Source organism: Meleagris gallopavo, chromosome 3 (assembly GCF_000146605.3).
Source record: "Meleagris gallopavo isolate NT-WF06-2002-E0010 breed Aviagen turkey brand Nicholas breeding stock chromosome 3, Turkey_5.1, whole genome shotgun sequence".
NCBI classification, from domain to species: domain Eukaryota; kingdom Metazoa; phylum Chordata; class Aves; order Galliformes; family Phasianidae; genus Meleagris; species Meleagris gallopavo.
This window is the reverse complement of record NC_015013.2, coordinates 37,425,766-37,450,721: the sequence shown is the minus strand read 5'-3', so window position 1 is coordinate 37,450,721 and position 24,956 is coordinate 37,425,766. Positions and strand designations below refer to the sequence as shown.

The following is a 24,956-nucleotide window of genomic DNA, read 5'->3' as shown; positions in this document are numbered from 1 at the left end:
GTGCTGGTGACTGTCAGAGTTTACAAAGGCAAACCACTGCTAACAGTCACTAGCTGGTGTTGAGGACATGCTGTTTATCTCAGAGGGGTTAGAATCATTTATTCACACTATCTCACATTTTACATGCAACTTCCCTACTTGATAAAGGATCTCACTTGCAGGATGCATTATTGAACAGGCTCACCTGAAAAGGGCCCCAAAAGGCAAAAGCATCCCTTCCAAGAACTTCACAGAAGATTGAAATGAGTGTGTTTCAGCCAGGAAAAAGTAAGCAATTAAACTTTTATTCACGATCATTTATATATGACTAAAAAATAAAAATAAAAAAATTCACCACAAAATGCAGACTTTGTTGTATTTAGCACAGAAAATGGTCATCTCTCCGTAGTAAAGCACCAAGGAGCATATAACATAACAGTCAAAAACAGACTCTGAGCATCACTTTTTTCCCCTCACGGCATACCATGATAAAGTCGAAGATTGCAGACAAGTCTAGAAGTTTCAGAACAAGTTTCAGAGTCACCTGAGTGCTTGGCAAGAACAGTATTACTCAGTAGCAGTTATATAACCTGTAGTGAAATTTACAGAGCACTTTCTGCCTTTTTTGCAGAACAGTTCAACAGTTCACAATACAGAGACAGATGTAATTGGGCCAGTGATTTCATATCTTACTTTTAATTTTCCCACGGCAGTCAAACAGAACAGCTTGCCAGCAGGAGTACCTGTAACAACTCTAAGAGCACATGGCAAGAGGGAAGGAAAGTTACCTTCTTATAGCCCAGCTGGGAGGACCCACCCACTTACAGGCACCTGTACTCATTACTATACTCAGCTTTTTCCATTATGTTTATTTTAATTAGCCTCTTTCTCTAACATTCTACATTTAGGAAGACAACATGATTTTAAGTTAAGTTGTGTACATGGACAAATACATGTACAAATTTTGGTAGTACTTTAAAGCTATAAAATTTATATGCAAAGGAAGTCGTACAGACCCATTACAGATTAAAAAGATATAACCAGAATCAGAATGCTACTTGCAAAACTATTTTAATACAGAAACTAATACAGTTATCAAATCATTCATTAGAGAATATGTCATTATATGAAAAGAAATGCTGCCTTTTTATTACTTCTGTGCAGCAAATAAGAAGGCAACATGAAGAAAAGTGCGCAGCAGAAAAGAATTGTTCAGTTTTTTGAAAAAGTTGAATTTATCTTCAGACATCAGGCGTTTGTCTGGAAATATATTGGGTTAGGATTGCTTCTATTCTCTCCCAGATCAGTCTCTTCTTGCATTAGTTCTCAGTAAGATGCTCACTCCGACATGTAGGAACGATACATCAGGGCCACAATAATTGCCGCTATTGCCGGGATCACCCAGTTGGACCATGAACTAGGAAGAAGTTTTTGAAACAAGTAATTTAGGAAGTGACAACCCGCAAGTTTCGAAAACTCATTCTTTCAATAATGTCCATCTCTCCCACCCCAAGAAATACGTAATGTTAAGACAAGAGCAGAACACCTAGGCCAGTAACACTCTCACCAAGAAAAAAAAAGTTTGTCCTCTTCAGACTGTGCACTAAAGCTTACAACAAATTCATTTGCTAGAAAAGAGGAAGACTTCAGATGTGTTTAAAGTCATGGCATCATGCCCAAAAATATCACTCACTCCAAAACCATTCATAGAAATTTAGGACTTAACAACATATGACAACTTCCAAACACCCAGCTTCTCATTCCAAAGGGTATAGAAAGTTCCTCTGAGGTTTCAGCAATGGGCAACAGTAAGCAAAGTATAACTTTAAAAATAATGATTTAATGATGTTTGAACATAAGCTCACCCCCCCACACCACTGACAGATTTCCTTCTTGTAGACAATCCTCTTCTTTCCCTTAGATACAACTATTGTGGCAAATCTTAAAAATGGAAGACACATCACTAATAGCATCAAATGTCTTCTACTCGGCCAACAGCATCCAGAAATGAGGGCTTGTAAAGCATAAGCAATTTGGTAGAGCCTGATAAACATCAATGTGAGAAAAAAAAAAAAATCCAGATATTACACTAACATGCATGTAAAATGGCACACAGCTGCTGAACTAAAGTACACACAGAATGGAACTTGTTATGCAGCATCCTTCCACATCTGTGTTTCCTCCAGAGAGATGCTGTAAGATTCTGAACTTCAGAAACATTATTGTGAGGAATTTCAAATTTGGTACCGGATGCCATACTGTACCTGGAATTAGACTGCACAGTGGTAATAAGAGTTTCCTAAAAAGCAAAGCAGAGAGAGATTTACATCAAGCACATATTCCTGTTCATACTTAACTGGCCCCTCAATTTCTCAAAACTGATCAAGGGAGACTAATTTTCAGACCAACTCAATGCTCTCCCTTTGGAAGTTTCTCAGATTTCCTGTAACAGAACTGTTGAACAAGAAGCTAGATAGCAGCAATTTCTGTAGTCAACATTGCAACAAAATTCATTAAAAAAGTTGCCACAAGAAATTTTGCTGCCAGCTTTCCATGAAAATTCAACCTCAGGTTACATATGAGAAGTTTTAGTGGCCTAAAAGACAAAGATCACTTGCTTGCTGAAAATCTAACTGAACGGACTCCAAATGAATACATAAGACTCTTACACAGAAGCAAGGTCCTGATTTACATCCAAATGAGGCTTATGAAGCTCAGTCTGTTAGTGTTGCATTTCAGACTGTGCTAGAATTACAGGCAAGTTATTATATCTTTTGATACAGACATGCACTTTTTTAAAATTCAGTTTTCACAGAAAAGGAATCACTGTAAGACCAAACGCTGGCTGCACAGTTTTTTAAGACTACTTATTCATTTCTGGATTAGCAATTGCACATGGCCCTGAAGATCTAAGATTAAAACTGAACAGAAAAATGAATTCCTTCAGTATGACTGAACAATAAACATTCTCAAAAAGTGAAAAAGATTCCTCACATCTTTCCACGGGTCTAAACAGGCCACTTTTTCAGAAGCCTGTCACAGGTTGATGCACAACAAATGCTAAGTTTAAAGAAAAAAGGCTCAGTAATTACATCTCTGTTGATTTTGTGAATACCTCCATGAAGAACTAACCCAAAAGTCAAACCATGTGGAGCATAGTCCTATTAAGTGTAACACCTCATATAAACAGACGTGCCAAGGCCAGAAGATGGTCCCAGCCAACCAGCCTCTTTTTGCTCAGCAGCAACAACTGTACAGTTTCATCTCTGATTTACTTGCTTCTTTAATAGACACTAATTTTAGGAGTTCACAAGCTGAATGCTAACACAACTTTAATGACAACAGAAGAATATGTTGGAACAAATACACTACTGCACTGACAGGACACCAAAGTCTGCTGCAGTAGTCAGGAAGCAAACAGCATCTTGAAAAGGATTCACAATTGTAAATTAACTGATCTATACTACAGCTATCAAATCTGTCTGAATTCTTTATGTACCAGTGTTGCCAATGTTGTTAACATATGTTATGTTAAAAACCCATTTGCTTTTTTTTTTGGTTTGGAAGTATAGGCTTAATCTATCCTGTCTATAAATGTTTTTCTTAAACTAGATACAAGATAACCACTGGCAGATTCTAAACTCATCTTTTTGTTGTAGCATAATGTCACAAGACTTAACTTCTTTGTCAGAAACCACAAAAATTACAGTAAAGAACAGATAACAGGAAAAATAAATTATAAGGCCAGATCAATAGGTTTAAGAGGCTTATGATCTGAAACACCACACTTAAATAAAGTTTGTTATTTTTGCTGCTGAGTACACCATTTACAGAGAGACACCACCTAACACCCAAAAGAAATAATGTGACATTGCAAGAAACACACAACACACTTACTGCTGGTTTCTGAAGCTTCGGTCTGTCATCCTGCAGGAAAATAAAGCAAAAAAAAAAATAAATAAATAAAATCTAGATGAGCACCCAGGACATAAAAATAATAAATTAAAAAAATATATATACATTTACTCACTTAATTCAATTCACAATTCTCATCTGTTAATGTGTATCTATTTTTCTGCTAGGAAGGAGACTTGCAAAAGAGATATCAGTATATTTTGTTCAGCTACTATAAACAAATCACCTCCTCGTATAATACTTGCTACGAGACAGTAAAGAAGTGAAACTTGATTCTGCACTCAATTATTTCTTCTACCAGTGTTTTCGCATTTCTTTTGTCTCTGTATAGTACACATTTCCTTAAGCTAACACATGGATTGCAATAGCACTAGTTTACTCCTACCAAACCTACTCATATTATTGAGCACAATTACAAGTTTGCTATAATCTCCAATGCAAAGGTCTTAAGTTCTATGGATCTTTCACAAACTCCTGAAGCTTTACATGGGACAGTCATATTCATTACAAAGGAAACAGCACCTTAAGGACTGAGTTAAGTGTATGGAACAAACATTTCAATAGTTTTGTGTACCAAACAAAAACAGGCACCTGTCAAACAAGAATGAACTGGACTGGCAGCCAGGATACAAATAATTTTACTGGTATCAGCTGCCACCTGAAACAGATGGCAAATCTGCAGGACTGCAAACATGCACCAGACCTGAATTACTTCCTATTAGGAGAGGCTTACACTAGTAATATTCATCAAGAGAGAACCTCAGATAGGTACAGAATCAGGACTCTGATCCCAAGATCAGCGTGATACCACTGTCTTGGGTAGTACATATCCACCTCAAATGTAAGACAAAAAATATCAGTGAGGACAAGAGAACAGGTAGGGATGGAAAGTACAATTCTCTGCATGCTATCTGACTAGGTCTCCTGTCAGTGGTTTTCAACTACTGCCATTGGAGAGCTTATAAACAACATAGAGAAGGCAGCCATGACAGCAGCTTTGTTGCTAGAAATAACCCTTCAAAGCTTGAGGCAGCAAACTTGTTGTAGGAACAGTAAATATGAAGAGTACAGAAAAAAGAAAAGTGACATGATCTAGCAGGAACTGACAAGAAGTAGGCAACATCAGCACAGCACAAGATACAAGGAACCAGAGACAGGGAAAATAGACAAAGAATCAGATTTACTTTTTCCATCTTTCCATCTAAACATCAGGATGCACTTCTTTAACCATGCGAATGACTGAGCAATAGCTCAGTTTGTCCAAAGAAGCTGTGGAGTCTCCTCCTCAGACATCTCCAGAAGCCACCTAAACATGGGCCTGGGCACCTGCTAGAGCAGAGGTGTGACCAGATGGACCCAGAGGTTCCATCCAGCCTCAGCTATGCTGTGATTCTACAGTTCTGCTGAAGCAGTCTTCTAAGTATACATACAAAGCTCTAGGCCGAGATGGAAGCCTGGCACACCATTTACAATGATGAATGCATGAGAGTGGCTGAGTAAGCCCTTATAGGTTGACATAAGAAAGGTTCTTGACAGTTAGATATTTAACTTTCAGGAATTATAGAGTCTCATTATAAAGCTCAAAGGGTGCACCAGAAACAGCATGATTCCATACTCAACTTATTCAAAAACAGAGCTATGAAATATTCCAAAGAAGCCAAGTTTGAGATGTGACCATCCTGATTCTGCACTAGTCAACTCACTTCACAAGGGAGGGCTCTCTCCAGACCAGGTCTGTCCAGAGCTACAGAGTAGTACCCAACCAAACTGGGAACTCTCCACATTTTGAAGCAAAATATCAGCAAAATAGCTACACACAAAAACATGAAGTACTGGTATTCTTGCATACTCACCGGGTGAAGCTCCCCAATAATAAATGTTTCCGACAGTGCCCTTGCATCTGTAGAGTGGCCAACATCTTCAAAGTTCTCAGTAGCATCTCCCCCAGCTTGCTCCCTGAGGACTTCTTCTCCACCTGGGTGCTGCAATTTTTAATCAGTGTGAATTCATTATTGAAAGCCATCCCCCATTCTAAATATTTTAGATAAATAAATTTCATTTATTTATTTCCAAAAATAAACAGAAGTCCTTGCTAGACTTCTTAGAGCAAATATAAGACTCTCTAAATAACCAGGAAGTTTTAGCTTTCTCAGAGGCCAAAATCAAAGAAGAAAGGTCTCTACATCATCAGTGACAGACCAGCAAGAAGCATTACCCTAGCAGCTAAAGCAGCATTTAAAACATCAACAGAAACAGTATTTTCACAGCCAAACTGTTATCTAAAGTTACACTCTGTGTTCACAATTCCATAATTTGAATAGAAATATTTCTATCCAAACATAAGTTGCAGCAAGGAAGATACACATAAAAAGAGTAACCAAACAGCGGAATAAGTTGGCCAGAGAGCATGCAGAATTTCTACCTTTTAAGCCTGCCTCACCAAAGGCCTGAGGAACCTGACCTGACCTACGTAATCCCAGCTTCAGCCTGAGGATGGAGCCTCCTCTCCTAACCTCCAGGCGTTCTTTCCCAAAAGTTATTCCATAATTATCCAGTAAGCCAGCTACTTTGATGCAGCTTAAGCAGTGCTGGAAGCACATACAAGACACAAAACAAACAAACAAACAAACAGTTTCATCCTAGCAGAGGATGGAATCCCAAGACTCCACTGCTGGTAAAGCAGCGAGACAGCAAGAAGTCACTCACCTCTCAGTGCCTCAACTCATCACCATTCCCTTAACCAAACTCCCTGCTAACCACTGACTTTTATTCTTCCCCAGGATGCACTTTTGGAATTGCACGCAGTTCTACATTTTTGTCCATTAGTCAACTGCATATATACAGCAAGACATATTGTCTAGTTCAGCGGGTTCTCGGCATCAAACAAGTTCATCAGTTATCAGATAAGCAACATGCCAAAAAGATGCACTGCTCAACTTGGAAGCAGGGAGCTATTCCATAAACACTAGGAGTTGTTAGGTAAACAAGTTGAGACTGTTTTAGCCTTGGAGTAAGGCATCCATAAAGTTTTACTACTTGAGAATGGACAGAGGAAATAAGGTGTTGATGCCTTAGTTCCATTAAGGCTCCTGACTACAGAATCTAAGAAGACGAATGTATGCGAAACTTCTATTTAAAGTTATCTTGCCTAGTGTATAACTGAACAGAAAAGCCATTCTTACAGGAGATTAAAGTGACACAAACATTTCTACTAGTCTAAGGAATTGAAGTTAGCATTTACTTCAAATCCTCCATGTTACCTTGTTATCAATCCTTTCACAAAAGAAGACTTGTTCATATAGATTAAGACGACAGTATTCCAGCTATGCCAGAACCCCGAAGCTTGAATTCATCTTCACACAAAGGCACATGTTTATTTTTACAGATTGAGAAAGCTGCTCAAAAGCAGGGTTTTTTTCCCTGAAAAAAGCTAGAATGGCAAAGGATCTTTAACATGACTCAGCAAAAGCAAGATTGAGCAACTGATAGAGCTATCAGCCATAGTAGCTGCGCCAAAAAAAGGTTAAGAAAGTGCATGCAGAGTAAAGATTACGCAAACAGGCGTGCAAACATGGCATGCTCACTACAATCCTGCCCTTGAATGCAGCCTGATAAGTATTCAGGGAAAGGAGTGAACAAAAGTTTAGAGATCGTTCAAATCCAAGTCTAAAATGCTGAACTTGGATCTAACAGGTTCTCCTAGATATTGCTGTAACTGAGTCTTCACAGAATTGATTCAACAGTGTTTTTATACTATGTTTAAGAACTGTGCTCTCAGAAATACACTATTCACAGAGGCATGTCATGCTGTATTGATCATGAAAAACCACATGGAAAGACTACTGTCAAGTATATGTACACCTTCAGCAGAAAAGGGTAGCAGAATGTCTTGGAAAACATGCTAGCCAACAAAGTCATCAACAACTAGCAAAAAAGAAGCACAGTTATGCAGTTTATAAAGCGCTAATACCAAGTACATTCAAATTCATGCACTGATGTGAATCCAAGCCCTACTCAGTCACACAAGTAGATAGACAGAACACCATTAACTTCAGCTAGCTGCCAAACAAGTGGATTCCTAGTAGTACAACTGCATCTAAGTTAAAGCCATTCCACGAGGTACTTTAACAAACCACCTGCAGACTGCTGCCTGCGGTACAATCATCCACTACTGTGTTCCCAAATCCTTCCCTTGCACTGCTATAATCATGGAGCTACACGAACAGTTCCAAAAGGCACTCTGGCCTCTCTCGGATGGATTTGTTTTCAGTTTGATCAGCAACTGATTCCTCCAATACCATGGTTCTGTAGTCAGTGTCATCAGAGAGGAAGTGTGACCATGACCAATGCCCTGCCACACATCAGCTGCTGGAGCCAAATTCACTCTGACCTCTGCCACCAAAGCTGGACCAGTGGTACTTTTCCCCTTGTATCAGCAGGACTACACTGGAGATAAACACGTTTCCAACTTAATCCAAATAGCAGAAGACATTACTAGTAAGCTACTAGACAAAAGTACTTTGATACTCCACACATCTCGTTCCGACAATAACTCTGCTTAAAAATGAAAATTTACAACCCGCCTGCAAACAAGCAATTAATGAAAAGACTTGACTTCCCCTAACAAAAAAGGGAAAGTGTAAAGCCTCACAAATGACAAGAAATGACTTCTCTATCAAAAGCTCCCTGTTTTCCGTGGTTCAATGAGTCCTCTCAAAGTTTGTCTGTGCACAACCTTTGCTCACACTTCCACATGATAAGCAAAAAACTTGCTGCCAGAAGTTCCACTGCAATAAGAAAAGCTTTCTGGAAGTAGAAGCTCATGGACTATACCACTAATGACCCCCAAACCAAAATCCTTTAAGTATTTTTGCAGATAAATTTGTGATTCAACCGAAATGAAAAGGTTTTTGCTGCTCTGTTAAACTACTCTAGCTCATTCCAAAGCCTGTCCCAATTTAACAACAGTTGTTACACATGTTACACGTGTAATGGAAGTTTGTAGGAAGGCAGCATAGACTAATTCCTTACAGCAGCACATTCAGATTTAGATAAAGCAACTAAGCAGTTAAATTCACTGTTGTCATGTGGGTCAAAAGTCTGCAGTTACTTCATCCAGAACACCTATCAGATCTTCTCCCTCTTGCCACAGTCACGCAACTTCCCCAGTGTCATAGTTCAAGATTAAGTTTAACTACCATAATTCACAATCCTTATCATCCCATCCCGCCCCCATACTGAGGGGTGAATTGAGTTTTCAGTCCAATTTAAGTTTTGAAGAGATAACTGAAAGTCTCCACCAGTTTTGTATCTACAAAATACACCAGAAGCAGAGACAGAAATGCCCTGAGAACCTTCATCTCTATTGTGTAGAAAAGCAAACAGCTGTTAGTCTTTTAAGGACACTTTCACACAGTTAGAAGTCCTCCAAATTACTTCCATCAACTGTCAGAGTTGCAGAACAGAAATTCTGCAATCATGTAAGACTTAAGGGGCATAGGAGAGTAGTCCTCCTTGTGAATTGTATTTGTGAAAGCCATCATTAGGATTTTATACACAGTGCAAAGAAAACACTCGCTGGTTGAGCACCCACTTCTCCAAAACAGTTACAGCCTGCAGTGTTTCACAGGAAGAATGCTAAGAATTGCTCTATTTCAAAGCATTTTTAAATCCTCCTGCAAGTTTCACCATAACACTGGCTTTAATCTCTAGACTGCGAGGTCCTGCAATAAGAATTCACATGGTACACTGACAGACTTAACAGTGTGCTACTACTGGCACCTTTTGATGCAAGCTATTCATTAACTTATACCCATCTTCCAGAATATCACCGTATCACACAATTGTGAATTCACTGCCACATGGCAGAGAAACCACTTTTCATTCTGGCACAGTAAAACAGTATTTCTTTTTTTCTGCACTTAATTCAATCAGCATTCCAAAACCTATTTTGAGATTCCATCCCGTTTAGGAAGTGCTATGAAAGCACAAGTTCTCAGCTTATGAAGAAAGCCTACACTGGCCAATAATATTTTCATCTCAACAGTGTTTCCAAAGCAATCTTCGAAATGACTAAAGTAACTTAAACATGAAATTAACAATAGGTGAATATTCAACACATTTCATAGCGTGCTTCCAGAATACATAATTTCTCTGAGGTAGAGGTGTTCTTATTCACATTGGCTTCTCTGCCAAGCTTAAGCAATTCAACTAAGATCCCATCAAAGAAATTAGGAGGACTCTTACTGCAAGAGAAGGCAGAGATCAGGACACTGATTATTTTGGGTTTTTTTTGGTTTTTATTTTTTTTTAAACATACTAAACTACTTGTTTAGCTTGTTAGATTGCTGTCAAAGCCTGTGCAATTGCTTTATTTACTTACCTAAAAACATGACCAACATTACCACCATGCTTAACTCATTAATTTACACTTAATGTTATAAATGTGTTTAATTATCTGCAGTACAGATATAGCCATAATATCCTACTGTGAGTACACAATCACTTCTAATAGCTAATTTTTCCTAGAGGATGTCAGACCCGAAACTATGAAAAAGTTTCCAAAGTTTTAGTAATATGGGTTCCAACAGCCTTTAAATGAAGAAGATGATACCAAAGTTCCTAGTCTCAAGCACGATCTTTCATGTCAAACATGTTCAGACAGCACACTCCAAAAATTGAGCTCTTTGGATTACCCATTTTAAGAGGATACACCTTGATATCAAAGAAAACTCAGATATATATTCAAATTATAAAATTTAAGAGAGTTTCCACTCGGAGGGGAAAAAAAAAAAAAAAGCAGTTGCTGAAGTCTTTATCTGCAGTAAGATACCAAAGTATGTAACTCTTCTTTTCCAGCACTTCATCCATGTTTCAAAGGATCTTATTAAGCCTTGGCCTTAGGAAACTAAGCTAATGTGGTCACACTGTGTATACCTCACACCACCTACTAAACTCAATCCAGTATTGACAAAGACTGATGGTTCCCTAAACCCAAGTTCCACGAAGCATCTACAAGCTTTATGTAGAGACAGCAGCTGCACAGACTCTAATTACAGTAACATAGGGAAAGGCAGCACCATCATTCACATCTTAAGCATGAGAACATCCAGGGTGTCTTTAACAGTGAAGCATTGGAAAGCGTTCAACTCCAGAAGCATTAAGAGAATATTTCCATAGTTTAAGGCGGCAGCTAGAGGGATTTCCTGTTGAATTAAGGAATAAGACTGGTGAAGCTTGCTGCTGTTCCCAGTTCTTCACTCCCTGATAAACTGATAGTCATGTGTAATCTCCTATCAGGAAAGAGTGAGATGATGTTTTAGCAGCACTCTCTCAGAAGGACCAGTAGCCTTACTTTAGTAGCCTACAAATAATTACTGAAATATGTTAAGCTTTTCAGCTCATGCAAGAAAAAGCCATAGGAGGAACAGAGTTTGACCAGTAATACTATAGAAACAGCTAATGTAATTCCTGCTTTGCTGCGAAGCATTTGCCATAATCCAGAACACACCAGCATGAGGCCAGCATGAGTTTCTCCTTATCCGTCACGTGTAAATACCTCAGAGTGCCTTAGATGGTCTACAAAAATCAGTGCTTCACTTCTGAAGTCAGCCAGCTACCGAAAGCATGGAGAGAAGGAAAGAGTAAAGCATACTACGGACCATTTTAACCCAAAGATGTCATTCCCCGGAGTCGCCAACATGTGGAACACCCCAATATTTAAGAATTTCCCTTGGAAACGCAGCTGCGCCGAGAGGGCTGTGCTGCAAACAAGGCAAGCCTAACTCAAGCAGCAGCCGGCTCCTGTCGCTGCCCAGGCGATGCCCGGGGACAGCCGCCGCCCCGACAGCCGCCCGGAGCCCACCGCCGACCGTCCCCTACGGACACTTCCCGCTCGCGGGCACCTACCTCATCCAGGAACTTGGTGATGTCGTAGATGCGGTTGTGCACGATGATCCAGGTGCTCTGGCTGTTGTTATGCTTCTGCACCTCCTCCAGCCGATAGTAGCGACCCCGCCACGCCTCACCGCCGGCTTCGCTAGAGCCCACCATGTCCCCGCTCGACAGATAGCACGCCGCCGCGACTCACCACAGCCCCACTCTCACGCGCGGACGCCAAATACAGCCCTGCCAACAGCCTATCACCGCCCGCCCCCCCTCCACTTCATGCTCTCTCATTGGCGGAAGGGTATGTCTTTCAAAAAAGTCATCATGCTGCCGGCTGAGGATTGGCGGATCCCATGTAAAGGGCGGGGCTAACGATGTCGCCACAGATGAGGGGTGTGCGCTCCCCGTCCCCTCCTCCCCGGGCGCGATCGGCGCTCTCCGCGTGACCCGGTCACGTGCGCCGCCTCCCCTCAGTCAGCCAGAGGCGCACGAACTCTACCCCGCTATCTTCCCGTCAGGCCGTGCTCGGCTGTGGCTGCTCGGGCGGGAGGCGCTGTTGGCGCCGCGCTGTGGCCGTGAGGGGAAAGCGCCTCACAGGACCTCCCCGTCCTCCTGCGGCAGGTGCGCCCTCACGGCGTTCCTCAGCACCTCCCCGCCGTTCTGAGGGGGCCAGGAGTGGTTCCCTCGCCTTCTCTCGGCTGCGATCTTCCACACACAGTTGCCCTGTTTTCCTTCAGTTTTATTTGAGGTAAAACCCAGCTCCAGAGCAGCTCTATGTGTGTCAACTCCTTCAGGTCAGCAGTGTCCTGATTTCACTGCTTCCAGTGTGATTTTTAGGTTGCCTTTTATTTTTGTTGTTTTTGCTTATTTTTGGGGGAGGAAAGATTGTTTGTATCCAACGTAAGTAACTTAAGTGACGTAAAGCTTACAGGGCACGATTCAGGTTCTACCCCCAGTTTATGACAGCAAACCCAAGGGCACAAGTCCCTGCAGTCCCCCAAAGCTTTGTGTAGCTTTCAGTACTAATGAGGAAGGCCCTCTGTGCCACTGCCCAGGCTGGTATGAAAATAATAAATACTACTTACCAATTCTGTGATTGCCTGTTTTGAGTGAAGAACAGTGACAGCCATTCTCTGACTGAAGATCACCTTAGCATGAGCTGTGTTGTTTTAAGATGGTGTGTTACAATCACTGCATCTACAGGTGTAATCCCTCCTGCACAGTCAAGATCTACTGATAAAGAACGCACTTGGGTTTGTTTTATGTGATTCCTGATTAGCAAATCTCTGTCTCCGGTACTTCTCTCTTTTTCCTTTCCCCTGAAGGAACAAACCATCTACCAGTGCTCTGCCCCATTAGTTTTTATTATCACATTATCACTCAGAAGACACGCAAGTAGCTCCCACAGGAGAGTTGTCCTCTGCCAGAAAGACAAGCCCAGGAACACTGTGACATGCTTTACAACATCTTTATCACAAAAATCCCTGTTTGTCCATTCAGACTTTTAAATTTCAGTGAAAGCAGAGGACCCAGCCTTTCTTTTGTGTTCACAATCTGATGATTTTTCTCTTCATTTGTTTGGAATGGTGCTTTGCCTTAAAGCTGTAGGTTTTGGAATTATCTGATAAAGTTTCATATCACTTTTCATGATTGCAAGGAGAAGCTTGAGATGTGTTTTACTTTAAGGATAAGAAACAAGGAAACACCATTTTCTCAAAAATTGTCTCAAAACAGCAATCTTGGGATTTTTCTACAATTTGAGATAAAGGTTTTTAGTGTTACGCTGTAAGTAATGCAAAAAAAAAAAAATCAGAACAGCAGAACTATCAGAACTAGCAAAAACTGTTGAAATAGTTCCTCAAAAAGCTTATCCAGTCCATCATTTTTTATTCTGATTTATACAATATCAGATATTCATTGCAGGGGAGTTGGACTAGATGGCCCTTACAGGTCCTTTCCAACTCTAAGGATTCAAGGATTCCATGATTTACACGATCTGCTTTTCAGACAATATCTTGTGACTGTATAACACTTAGACAACAAAACTGCTTTCTATTTATTGTTAACTTCACCACTTTGATAAGGCCATTTCCAAAAAGGGGTTTCTTATTTGGAGGTAAGTAGAAGAACCATTAGAACTGCTGCTTTTGGTATGTAGCACTGGTGGCTCCCCTTGGATATAAAGTAGATTTTCAACCTGCCTTTTTCTCAGTGGAGCACTTCGAGATCCCTGCTGTAGTAAAGGACCGTATTTTCTTCAAATAATTAAATTTTACATATACATTTTGTCATAAACATTCTATTTCCTTTGTATTGCACCTGGACGGTGCTGCAGTACATAGACTCATACAGCAGGCATACAGTTGTTACCTGGTTTTCTGTTGTAACTTTGTTATTCACTCTTGAAATTTTTTAGTGTTGCTCTTTCTCACAGACAATACATTTTGAAAAGCAAGTTTGGGGCAAGGAAGAAATTCCTGTCCCTGCTCAGTGTATAATCCTGAAATAGTTATTGCTTTTTCAATTGTGCAAACATTGTGGAATGATAACAGTTTACACTGACTACTCTCTCAGCCCGTTTGTGGGAGAAATAGCAAGAAGGAATAGTAGGATCTTGTCCTCTGTCTGAACTTCTGGCTATTTTGGTTCTTCTTTTCAATGCTTTTTTTTTTAGAAAAATTCCAAAAATTATGGAGTCGCAGCAGGCCTGGTCTGTGTTACGGCAATCTACATACACATGCTCTGCATTCTAACTCTTCACTAAATATCCAGTCACATGTACTTCAAGATAATGCTGTAGCCTGAGCCCCAATCTGCCTCATACTCTTGCACACAAAGAACAGTCAGTTTCTATTTTAAGGCAAAGCTTAGGGTTTGAGATACAGCTTCATTAGGACCACAATATGTCAAATCACCTTCCACTCCAAAGAACAAGGCTGTTCTCTTTTTTGTAGCTGTGTTAGTGTGTAACTAAGATACCCACTGAGACAAAAATGCTGCTTTGCATACCTTATTTGAGTGTGAGAATAGGAAAACAACAATCAGTAGAGATTGCAGTATTGCATAAGAAAATATTGCCTTTCACCTAGGGTGTCTCTCTCTGCTGAACTCCTGGCACTTTGATTTTCATTCCAGCCAGTAGGCGACAAACTTCACCGAAGAATTCCTCAGCACTTGGATCCCAGATAGATTCCAGCCGAAACAAACTCACAAGGTGTAAAGGATATTTTCACCCTTGTGTTTAGTCTTAATATTTTGATTCTTAAAAGAGAATGAAGTATAATACATTATTTATAAAAAAAGTATGTTGAGTTGTCTGCTTCTGTTCACTGTACATGTATATTACCTATCTAATCTTGTCAGAAGGTAGTTAACTGATTAGTGGTTTACCTGATATCATGTCCTTACAAAGTTCTGTAAATGCTTACCTTTAAAGAACATATTTCATTCCTGTAAGATCCCGGTTCCGTTTCAGTGAGATCAGCAGTAGAACATGAATGACAGAAGGCATCAGTCTCTATTCTTTGCCAGTCTGCCAGATCTGCAGAAACTCTGTGCTGCTACAATAACACTGAGCCCCCATTTATCAGAAAGCGAGATGAGGAGCACTCAGATAAAAGTCTGCAGGTAATGAATTATCAGAGTTATTTTCAGAAGCTACTGGTGTTTGCTATTCAGCAATTTTATTAGTGCAACTAGAGTTAGCTGTAACAAGATCAGCACAATTCTTATTAGCAGTAAACACTGACATTTTTCAAAGTAATTTGTGTTTTTGATGGGTGATGTGCTGGCTATTGGAGAAAAATATACTATTACGTTTTTAAATGCCATCACTTAAAACTAACAGAACAACCTACTTGAAACTGATGAATATTTGAAGTTACTCTGTAAACTTACAAACTAGGAATGCTTTAGGTGCATCTTTTGAGATATTGTAATGCTTTTTATAGGTTGAGACAGAATACTCAGAAATAATGTGCACATTCCTTGCACTCAGAAAATGTTATCCCAATCCCTGTAAAGGGAAGAAATGAGAAATTCTGCCAGATGGACTGCTTTGAGGCAGATCCATTAATTTCCCAAAGGCCTGTAGTCTTTGCCTTAGACCACTGTGGTTGGGTTAAGAGTAAGTAAATTGCATTTGTTTGTCACATTACACTGAACCACTGGAAACTGAATAAAAAAAAAAAATCAGAATCAATGTATTCTCTTTTTAATAGTAAGAAAAAAAATAAACTAGAAGTGGGAGTTTATTTTTAAAATTTTCCTATTTTTTAAATCTACAGACAGCTAATATTCCTGTATCAAGACATCCTTTCTGCACCTGTTATTGGAACATTAAATCAAATTTCAGTTGTCATGGCGGTCAGTAATCATTGATAAATAAATATATGTAGTTACATATAACCACACATCTTCACAAAGGATTCTGTTTGAGCACCAAGAATAAGTTACATAAATTCAATCACTCTTCTACTATGCATTAGTAATGTAGATGACTGCTTAAGTAATTTTTTCTTTTGATGACATGATCTTCTTAGGGAGTGAACCTCTTGTAGAATAGAATTGACTTGGTAAGATGCCACAAAGAGAACAGCAAAGCCATGTTCTGCCACTTTGTTTTGGGCAGTTTTTTTGCTCACTTGGCAATGCATCTTCACCAAGAAATGAGAGTGCTGTATGGCAAACACCTAAATACATTTTTGCTGTTATTCCCCTTGAAAGTATAGGATATGTGTGGTTTTTTTTTAATTAAGTACTCCTCAGTATGCTTTTCTAAGGCAGGGATATCTTTGGGCCAAGATGTATGATTTGATAAAATTCTCTTCAATTTCAGACACTTGAATTTTCTTTTTTAGATACCATTCTACAAATCAGGATTATGTGAAGCATATGTAGAGAGACAAGGAGCTACTGTAAGTGCTGGAAGATCTCACTTCTTCAGACAGTTACATCTGTCTGTGATTGCTGTTGACAAAGACAAATCTTTTTCATAGGGCAAGCAATTTGCTCTACAGAAGAGAAGTCTCAAAGTTTTAAAGAAAAACCCATTCTGTTGTCAGAATGTATCTCATTAATCTGAGTACAATAACTGCACTCAATCAGTCAAAAGTTTTAAGAAACTCCCTAAGAAATTTCGCTAGATTCCTCTGCTATAGTAAGGTCCTAATCCTGCTCAAAAGCATTAACATTTGACCTTGAGGCAAAGACAGACCAAAGAGTCCTTCTGGTGGTGTGAAGCTACCTGCATGTCCTGTTGATTCTGTTGATGAGGTGTTCAGAGAGCTGAATCTCTCCACTTGTGTTTTGGTTCTCCCCAGCCCGCATAGGATTGGGTGCCTCAGAAGCAAAACTGAAGCACAGAAAAGAAACAGAGCCCAGAAGCATAACAACAGTTCCTGTTTCAGGCCACTCTGCATATGTTTTACTATCTTTTAATATGCACTGTTTGTGGGTTTTATAAATGTATGTGTGGAGGTACTGAAATTGCTAACTCACAAAAACTAATTGCAGTCAAAGCCAGTAGCTCTGCACAGCCAGTTGTAGGTATTGTTTTCATCCAGAATGAAATACAGTAGGTCAAACACAATAATAGTATGGCAGATGAGTAAAGCTCTATGCACATGTTGCTTCAGTGATTGCAAGAGGTCTTCAATTTCACACAAACTTAATATACCTAAGTTTTGGAAGCTGTGTCTATCGTATGGAAAATATTTAATAGATAACTCCATTGGGGGAAAAAAAACCCTAAGTATATGGAGTTATAATTCCAATGAAAACATTAAATGAGTAGTAGTGCACCATACTCCAACAAGTCAAAAAAACCTAGATGTTTACATCAAATACTATAGCTTTTACAAATACTGTAGCTTTGTAGATGAAAAGAGGCGTAATTTACACTGAGATTTAACTTTAAAATAATAGTAACAGTATTTCTGCTAAGATTCAGATTTAAGTCTTTACAAAAGGTACATTAAATATATATATTTTTTCCTTTTCTCATTGATGTTATTAGCTGGAAGCACCGCAAAAAGTTAATCCAGCCATCCTCCAAACCTGTCTCTCCTACACACTTACAGCCAGACTTACACCTAAGTGGAACAAGGCTGGTCATCTCCTAGTGCAAGGTATTCCACCCACTCAGCTTAAGAATCAAGCATTTAGAGTTTCAGTTTTTTATTATTGCATTTACTTTCTTTATTTTAACTTCTATCTTATTTCCATAACTCTTTTCTTTATTTACATTTTTATTGTTTATTTACTCCTTTATTCAAGTTTCAAACCTAAAAAAAAACATCTACTTTTTTTTATCTTTTCCTCTTTTATAATGGACTAAACAGTTATTGTAACTGAATGCAACATAGAAAATTAATCATTTCCAAATCAGATATTGTCACATGCTATTCTGCTCACAAAGAAATGAGATCATTGCTGCCAAGTTCTTAGCTATACTTAGCAAAGAATTTGCAGGTTGACCAATAAGTATGTACAGGAGAAAAAAAAAATAAATAAATCAGACTCACCCAGGTAGGGAAGAGACTCTCCAGCTATATAGCAATCCTTCACAAGAAGTAGCCTAAACCCAAGAGATGCTCTACCTTGCATGGCTGGCCCTTATAAGAGCCCAGCATGGCTCCATCCTGGGTCCACTCCCTCTGATCATGTGGGGAGCACAGATGCAAACAATTTGTGCTCCCTGGATCAGCCATACCTCTTCACCAGGTGCTCAATCACCAATTCAGGCTGTGACCTAACAGTTCCCCTACAACAGCAAATGTCTTCTAAGAACTTTGTCTGCTTTTCAGATTTGTGTTTTCATCAATGGAACTGTTGTGCTTGATTATGTTTTTCTAGTATAGAAGTATTTTTCTGTCATATATCTCTGTATGGGGCTGCTGAATCACGGCCTGAACCTCTGATTGATCACCTGAGGCAAGCAATGAGTCAGTATGGGAGCACAGGTGAAGGCAATTCACCTGTGCTGCTGGAAGGGGTGGAGCCTGGCTCCACCTCTCCTAGACCCATTTAAGAGCTGACTATGAGCAGGGCAGGATCTTTTTCTGGAGATCTTTTCTTTGGAGTTTTGTAGCATGCCCAGGTCAAGGGTAAGTTGTTTTTTGTTTTGTTTTGGGGTATAATAACCTGTATAGCCAAATTCTCTGGTGTTCTTCATAACTCTAATATCTGTGCATTCATTGATTATGCAATTTTCTAATCATTTTTGTCTTTCTAAATAGAAGTTCTATTGCCTGGCATATCTATATTGTGTACTAAGGTTGTAAATTACAGAAGAGTGAAAAAATAGATGCATTTCAGTTACTATGGTGTGCTCCTACTAAGCAAAGCTGTTGTGTAGATCATTCAAAATATACACTGAGAAAAGTACCATGTGCTGTTATCTTATTTCCAGCCATAGCATTAGCAGTATCTTTCTTTCTAATGTTTTCAAAACGTACAAGTCTGTGAAATCAGCTTATTGAGTAATAACAGGTAGAAGGCCAGATGGTAGCTCACATAAAACATAACTTCAGTGAAACTTTAACAAACAACAACATGTTCCTGGTGCATGCATCTTGCTTAATCGTGTATGTGTTGCTAAATCTGGCAAAGTTCATGATATATGTTAAAACATATAGTAGCACTATACAGCTTCGATTTTGAATTTGAGAAACTTATTAACACTTTACTCAATTAAAAATATTTCCTTGTATAAGTTCCTTCCTTGAAGAAAAAGAAATCTGTGAATTTTTATCTATTAATATACTTTCATCTAGCTTGCTTTTTGTTTAAGATGCTAATGGTTTAGAAAATAAAGTTTATCTATTTTGTTTTGTTAAGGAAGAGATTTTTTGTCTCAAATGGGAAGGCAAAATGCAGTCGGTAAGTACAGCTTTCTGTTAGGAATAAGCTTGTGTAAGGTGTAATTATGTGAACTTAAGATTGAAATGGTGCCTCAATCTTACTGCAGCATAATATTTTTTCATTCTGAAGTAATATCAGATACAATAGACTTGATGGCAAACTATTTTTTCTATGTAATTGTTGTCAATTTGTCTAAACCCTTGAAAAATTACCCACAGAAAGGTATTTTTTCTACTATTAACCTATGGCCATAGATTAAAACCTACCATTAAAACATTATGATTATTACAATTAAATGCACTGGCCTAAAATTGTAGCGTGGAAGCCCAATAATAATAGATAAGAAAAGAAACAAAAGTGACTGTATAGGGTTTGAAGTTTGCAAAATTAAGTGTGCTGCTTAATTATTGCAGAAAATACAAAACTAAATTTATTTTTAAAACTCTAGTATAAAAATGAAAGATTACATTTTGGGGTATTGAACATCCAATTTGCAGCACGAATATATATTTGGGAGTGTAATACATTCAGACTCTGCACCACAGGAGGGTCGATGTTCCAGAAAAAAGTCAATAAGCCCTGGTCATATAGTCTTTGATATTAACCATGTCTGCATGCATAATACTGAGCTTGATGACTCAGTACAGTCAATGGTTATTTTTATGTTAAATATGTTTGCTTTACAAATTGGTATTTTTGTATCAAATGTATAGGTTTCAAGCTCCCAGTTGCATGGATGGCCCTGAGTTCACAGGGAGATGTATAGATTGCAGTTAGTTGTTGGGTTTATTTTCATTCTTAAAATGCAACTTTTATTTCCATGCTGAGATCTGTTTTTTAAACTCGGTACTTTAACCGACAATGGCTGTAAATAATCATTTGGTTTAGCAATCTAACAGTTAAGTTATAGTTTGGAACAGGACTTTGGACTTCCTTTATTTTAGTTCTAGACATCAATGTATCAGAGGCACAGCTTTGCATCAGTGTGGAGGCCTGCTCAGTTCGGTTACCGCCCCCCAAGGTATAACACAGTTCTATTTTCTATGGCTGTATTTACCTTACTAATCTTTATCTTCATTTCTGCTAGGTGACTTACAACTAGCACAATGGCTTTAGAACAGCTTATTTCTGATGTATTAAGAAGTAATCACATTGATTAACTCTATACAATCATTTTAAGTGTGTAACACCTGTGGTTTTTTATATTGAGGCAAGCATACCAAGTATCTTTGTCATACAGATTCTAGACTACTTTCTAAATTTCCTTCTAACAGCCTATTCTAAAAGCCAGTCACAATCTCACTGTAATAAATAACCAGTTTTGAGTAACATATTAGAAGTGAAGCTGCAGGTAATATGTCAGCACTGTGTATAAGGTAAATGGATGTTGGCTTTTTTGTGTTTTTTTTTTCTGGAATTTGCTGTGTTTTCTATGCAGCTTCCAAAATACAGGAGCAGCCTGTGTCATGCAGCTTCATAAATGGCTTAAGAAGTAATGACTGAGGCTAAAAATTGGCCATGTCAGTACATCCACACACACAAAGGCATATTTGTTAGGTTTTCTGATTACTTCGGTTCCAAAATACTTATTTTGGAAAATATTATTTTAAAGAACAGAAAAAGTAAGATTTCTTTTGTGACCTAATTGGACAGCATAAATATTAAAGCTGTCCTTGCGTTATTTTGAAATTGGATTAATGGAAGGGATCGTGGTGTGGCTTCATTATCAATTTGACTATTTGAATATTTTTCTAAAACAGAAGTTGACTGATTTTTATCAATTAAGAAATGCAAACCATGGTTGAACATGGAAAGAGAAAATGGCTGTTGGGGCCAACCTAACAGAGATTTAAAAGACAAATTTTTCCTTTGTGAGAATGTGTTCTAATCCTGTTGCTGGGATCTTGGCACTTTATAGAATCATAGAATGGCCTGGTTTGAAAAGGACCACAAAGATCATCTAGTTTCAACACCCCTGCTATGTGCAAGGTCACCAACCAATGGACCAGGCTGCCCAGAGCCACATCCAGCCTGGCCTTGAATGCCTCCAGGGATGGGGCATCCACAACCTCAAATCACTTGATTATGCAGAGTGGCATATGAAGTTCCTAGGCTGTCAAACATGAGTTTCTGAGTATAACTTTAAAAAAAACTGCATGAAAGTAAGACAGTTCTTAGTTTAAGAAATTTGTTCTGTATTCTTATTAACACAATTAACATTTAAATTTCACTGATTTTACTTACCTTTAAGCCTTTTACCTATGCCTTGGGAAGTGTTGGCTCTAACATAAGATAGCATACAATTTGCTTATTTCATAAGGAGTCTGAGATGAATGAATAAGGTATAAACTACATTATATTGTCTTATACAGTTTTTATATTTAAATTTTGTACTACTATACAGATATTTGCAAATAACTTTTTTCTATTTTAAGCTGGAAGATTTTGATATTTCGGCTAACATCCTAAAGCTGTTTGAGAGCAATGAAAACACAGTTATTGACAGTCATTCCATATTAACTAACTGGTGCTATGTTTTGCCAAGGTAGGCATTTGTTTAAATTCCAGCAGAAACAAATATTTCTTGGAACATTTGCCATTCAAATTGTAAATTCAGTGCTAGTGATAAGAACACCTGTTTTACATTCAGGAAATTTTCCTTCTAGGTCTCAGTGTCATGGAAAATGTGAAAAAAAGAGTAAATCACAAGTTGTTTAAACATCATTTCAACTTTAGTACTCTTTGCTACTGTTGTAGTGTTATTTTTCTTTGAGTATAATTGTAGAAGAAAGTGTAAATTTTAAGATAAAAATATTTCCAGTCTCTGCCACAAACTGTCTCGATCCTCACCTATGATTTTCATCATAAGTGTCAGAAGTAATGATATGTTTTCATTTGCTCTACACTCAGTGGTAGTGGGTATTGCAGATGAGAGCAATCAGCCTTGTAGGTTCCAAGCTCTTCTCTATATTTCAGCAAACATTGCTTTTGCTCTGTTGTAATCTTATGAACTAAAGATGTTGGTTCTCAAAACTTAAGAATAATACATACGTGCTTTAAATGCCAAATAATCACAGAATCATAGAATCACCAAGGTTGGAAAAGACCTACAAGGTCATCTAGTCCAACCATCTTCCTGTTACCAATAGTTCCCACTTAACCTGTGTTCCTAACACAAAGTCCAAACATTCTTTGATCCCCTCCAGGGTTGGTGACTCCACCACCTCCCTGGGCCCATTCCAGTGCCTGATTCTTTTTTTGAAAGTCCAATGTATTTTCAAATGAGCTTTATGACATCCTTTATAAACATCTTTTTTCACCTGTGCACAGCATGAAAATGGGTCAGATCATAAACATCAGCCGTAGAATTCCTCCAGAATCTCCTTTCCACTCATATGAAGAATTTCAGATGCACTGGAAGAATCTGGTAAGAAGCACTGTTTTTGTATTTTTCCTCTCTTCCATGTGTTTATATTAAACTTATAGTTGTAATGTGCATTTATGGAGTTTTGTTTTTTGTTTTTTAGTATGGATATATTCTTCCTGAGGATATTGATGAGAAAGAAATATACTTGAGTGTTTACTTCAAGCCAATAGGGGAAAGGCTATTTACGTATCCTTTGAGAATATATTTGTTCCATGTTCTCTATCACTCTCTTAGCTGAGACCTAAATTTTCATTATTGAATGCACCACATTTTCTTCTACAACTTCATAGAAATCAGTGGAATTGTTTCGTTAGTCAAACTGAAATAAAACATTACATCTGTTTGTGCTAGAATTGAAAAATAGGAAGTCAAACAGATCATGTTGTTTCTCAGCTTCTGTAAACATGATACTGCCAATCTAAATGGTGACTTAAAAGGAACGGTTACATTAACACTATGTTTCTGTAAAACTGTGGTGAGCAAATATTTATTTTCAAGAGATTTTCTTGCTAGGGAAGACTACACTGAAGGTTATGTACCATTATTGCAGTAGGGTAGAATGTTTGAAGTCCTGTAACTTTGTAAGCTTTGGTCACTTAAAGTAGATACTTTTCTTCACCTTTTTGGGGGGGAAAAAAAAAATCTTTAAATGTGTTTTTTTCTAAAGGAAAGTGATTAGTAATTGTGAAAATACAAAGACCCTTGTTATGTATCCCTGAACACTATTCAGGTACCCTCTAAGATGCATTCGAAGTCAGCCAGTGCAGTATTTCCCTAGAACAGACTCGGGAAGTGTGTTGAACTCTTTTATTTCTGATGTGAAGGCTAAGTTTTCACATCTGTGTGGATTTCCAGTAAGGATGTCAAGGAAAGCACTTTATGCTACACAGGAACTCTCCCGGACCCCAGCGTGTGTAAGGTTTTTGTTATTTTTTCTTAATAAAAATACTAGTGGCATGTATTCTGTTTCTGATTTGAAATAACCTTTGTCATATTCAGAACTCAGTGACAGCATGAATGCATACTTTTTACAATGATCAAGTTATTTTTAATAAATGTGTAATGTGTCATTATTTTACATTGTTATATTGTTGTTCAGTTGAAAAATACATTAAAAAGGAAATTAGCATTAGAATTAGCATTATAGTATTAATTTGTTGCCATCAGTATTTGCTGTTCTATCGTCCTTATTTTACAGCCAAGTTTCCAGAACTTTCCCACACTCTTTCCAGAATAATAACAGTTTCAAAAATATTCTGCAAATTATTTTTAAAAAACAAACTAAGGAGAAAATTAAGTTGTATGAACTTAGGCATTTAAAAGTACTCCAGCTGTTAGACTTAATCTGGCTGGCGATGGAGAGGAGGCACAACACCTTTAATTGGAGTTTTAACAAAGACTGAGACATGAATTTCTTGGGTAGCAGTATGTGAAAAAGTAAAGTAATTAATTCTCAACAAAGAATGCTGACAAATTGCAGAGACTCTAAAATACTATAATCCTCTTTCCTATCCACAGTTCCTATTTATGTCTCTTCAATGATCAAAGCTGGGATGGTTCCTCCTTGTCATCTACAGTTTTTATAGGCATCCAGACATATTTTGTTCAGAACACAGATGCCTTTATCAGTCCTAAGAGCCTATCAGACAAACTCCCTGCAGACCCCTTTGAAAGGGCATTGCCCAATTGTGGATCACTAAACCAAAATAATAACAGATATTTTGCATGGTCTGGTAGTGACAGGACAAGGAAGAATTATTTTAAACTACAAGAGGAGAGATTTATATTTGCTGTGAGGGGGAAGTTTTTCACTCAGGTGCTGGCACAGCTGCCCAGGGAAGCTGTGGTGCCCCATCCCTGGAGGTGCTCAAGGCCAGGTTGGATG

The 24,956-nt window shown here is 38.3% G+C and overlaps 2 protein-coding genes across 2 annotated transcripts; one reads left to right on the top strand and one right to left on the bottom strand.

The window, feature by feature from the left end:
• Window positions 1-263: 263 nt before the first annotated feature.
• Window positions 264-12,015, bottom strand: LOC100540739 (cytochrome b5). The gene is made up of 5 exons (XM_003204918.4): window positions 11,803-12,015; window positions 5,748-5,876; window positions 3,877-3,906; window positions 2,244-2,278; window positions 264-1,396 (listed from the first exon to the last, which is right to left on the bottom strand). The coding sequence occupies exons 1-5, from the start codon at window positions 11,944-11,946 to the stop codon at window positions 1,318-1,320; spliced, it is 417 nt and encodes a 138-aa protein (XP_003204966.1). The 5' UTR covers window positions 11,947-12,015; the 3' UTR covers window positions 264-1,317.
• A 59-nt stretch (window positions 12,016-12,074) lies between these two features.
• Window positions 12,075-24,209, top strand: C3H18orf63 (chromosome 3 C18orf63 homolog). The gene is made up of 11 exons (XM_010708690.2): window positions 12,075-12,529; window positions 15,257-15,408; window positions 16,068-16,146; window positions 16,641-16,697; window positions 17,798-17,909; window positions 19,621-19,662; window positions 20,589-20,665; window positions 22,080-22,189; window positions 22,975-23,071; window positions 23,172-23,257; window positions 23,802-24,209. Exons 2-11 carry the CDS (start codon window positions 15,275-15,277, stop codon window positions 24,052-24,054), a joined length of 1,047 nt encoding a protein of 348 aa, XP_010706992.1. The 5' UTR covers window positions 12,075-12,529; window positions 15,257-15,274; the 3' UTR covers window positions 24,055-24,209.
• The last annotated feature ends 747 nt before the right edge of the window (window positions 24,210-24,956 follow it).

What these genes read in the sequence shown, in the direction of transcription:
- LOC100540739 (XM_003204918.4), bottom strand. Translation starts at nt 11,946, where the DNA reads ATGGTGGGCTCTAGCGAAGCCGGCGGTGAGGCGTGGCGGGGTCGCTAC. An exon ending in TTATTGGGGAGCTTCACCCG is followed by an intron (nt 3,907 to 5,747) that starts GTGAGTATGCAA and finishes ATTTTCCTGCAG; the next exon opens with GATGACAGACCGAAGCTTCA. An exon ending in ACTGTGCAGTCTAATTCCAG is followed by an intron (nt 1,397 to 2,243) that starts GTACAGTATGGC and finishes ACTTCTTCCTAG; the next exon opens with TTCATGGTCCAACTGGGTGA.
- C3H18orf63 (XM_010708690.2), top strand. Translation starts at nt 15,275, where the DNA reads ATGAATGACAGAAGGCATCAGTCTCTATTCTTTGCCAGTCTGCCAGAT. An exon ending in TAGAGAGACAAGGAGCTACT is followed by an intron (nt 16,698 to 17,797) that starts GTAAGTGCTGGA and finishes TGATGTTATTAG; the next exon opens with CTGGAAGCACCGCAAAAAGT. An exon ending in TGGTGCTATGTTTTGCCAAG is followed by an intron (nt 22,190 to 22,974) that starts GTAGGCATTTGT and finishes ACCTGTGCACAG; the next exon opens with CATGAAAATGGGTCAGATCA.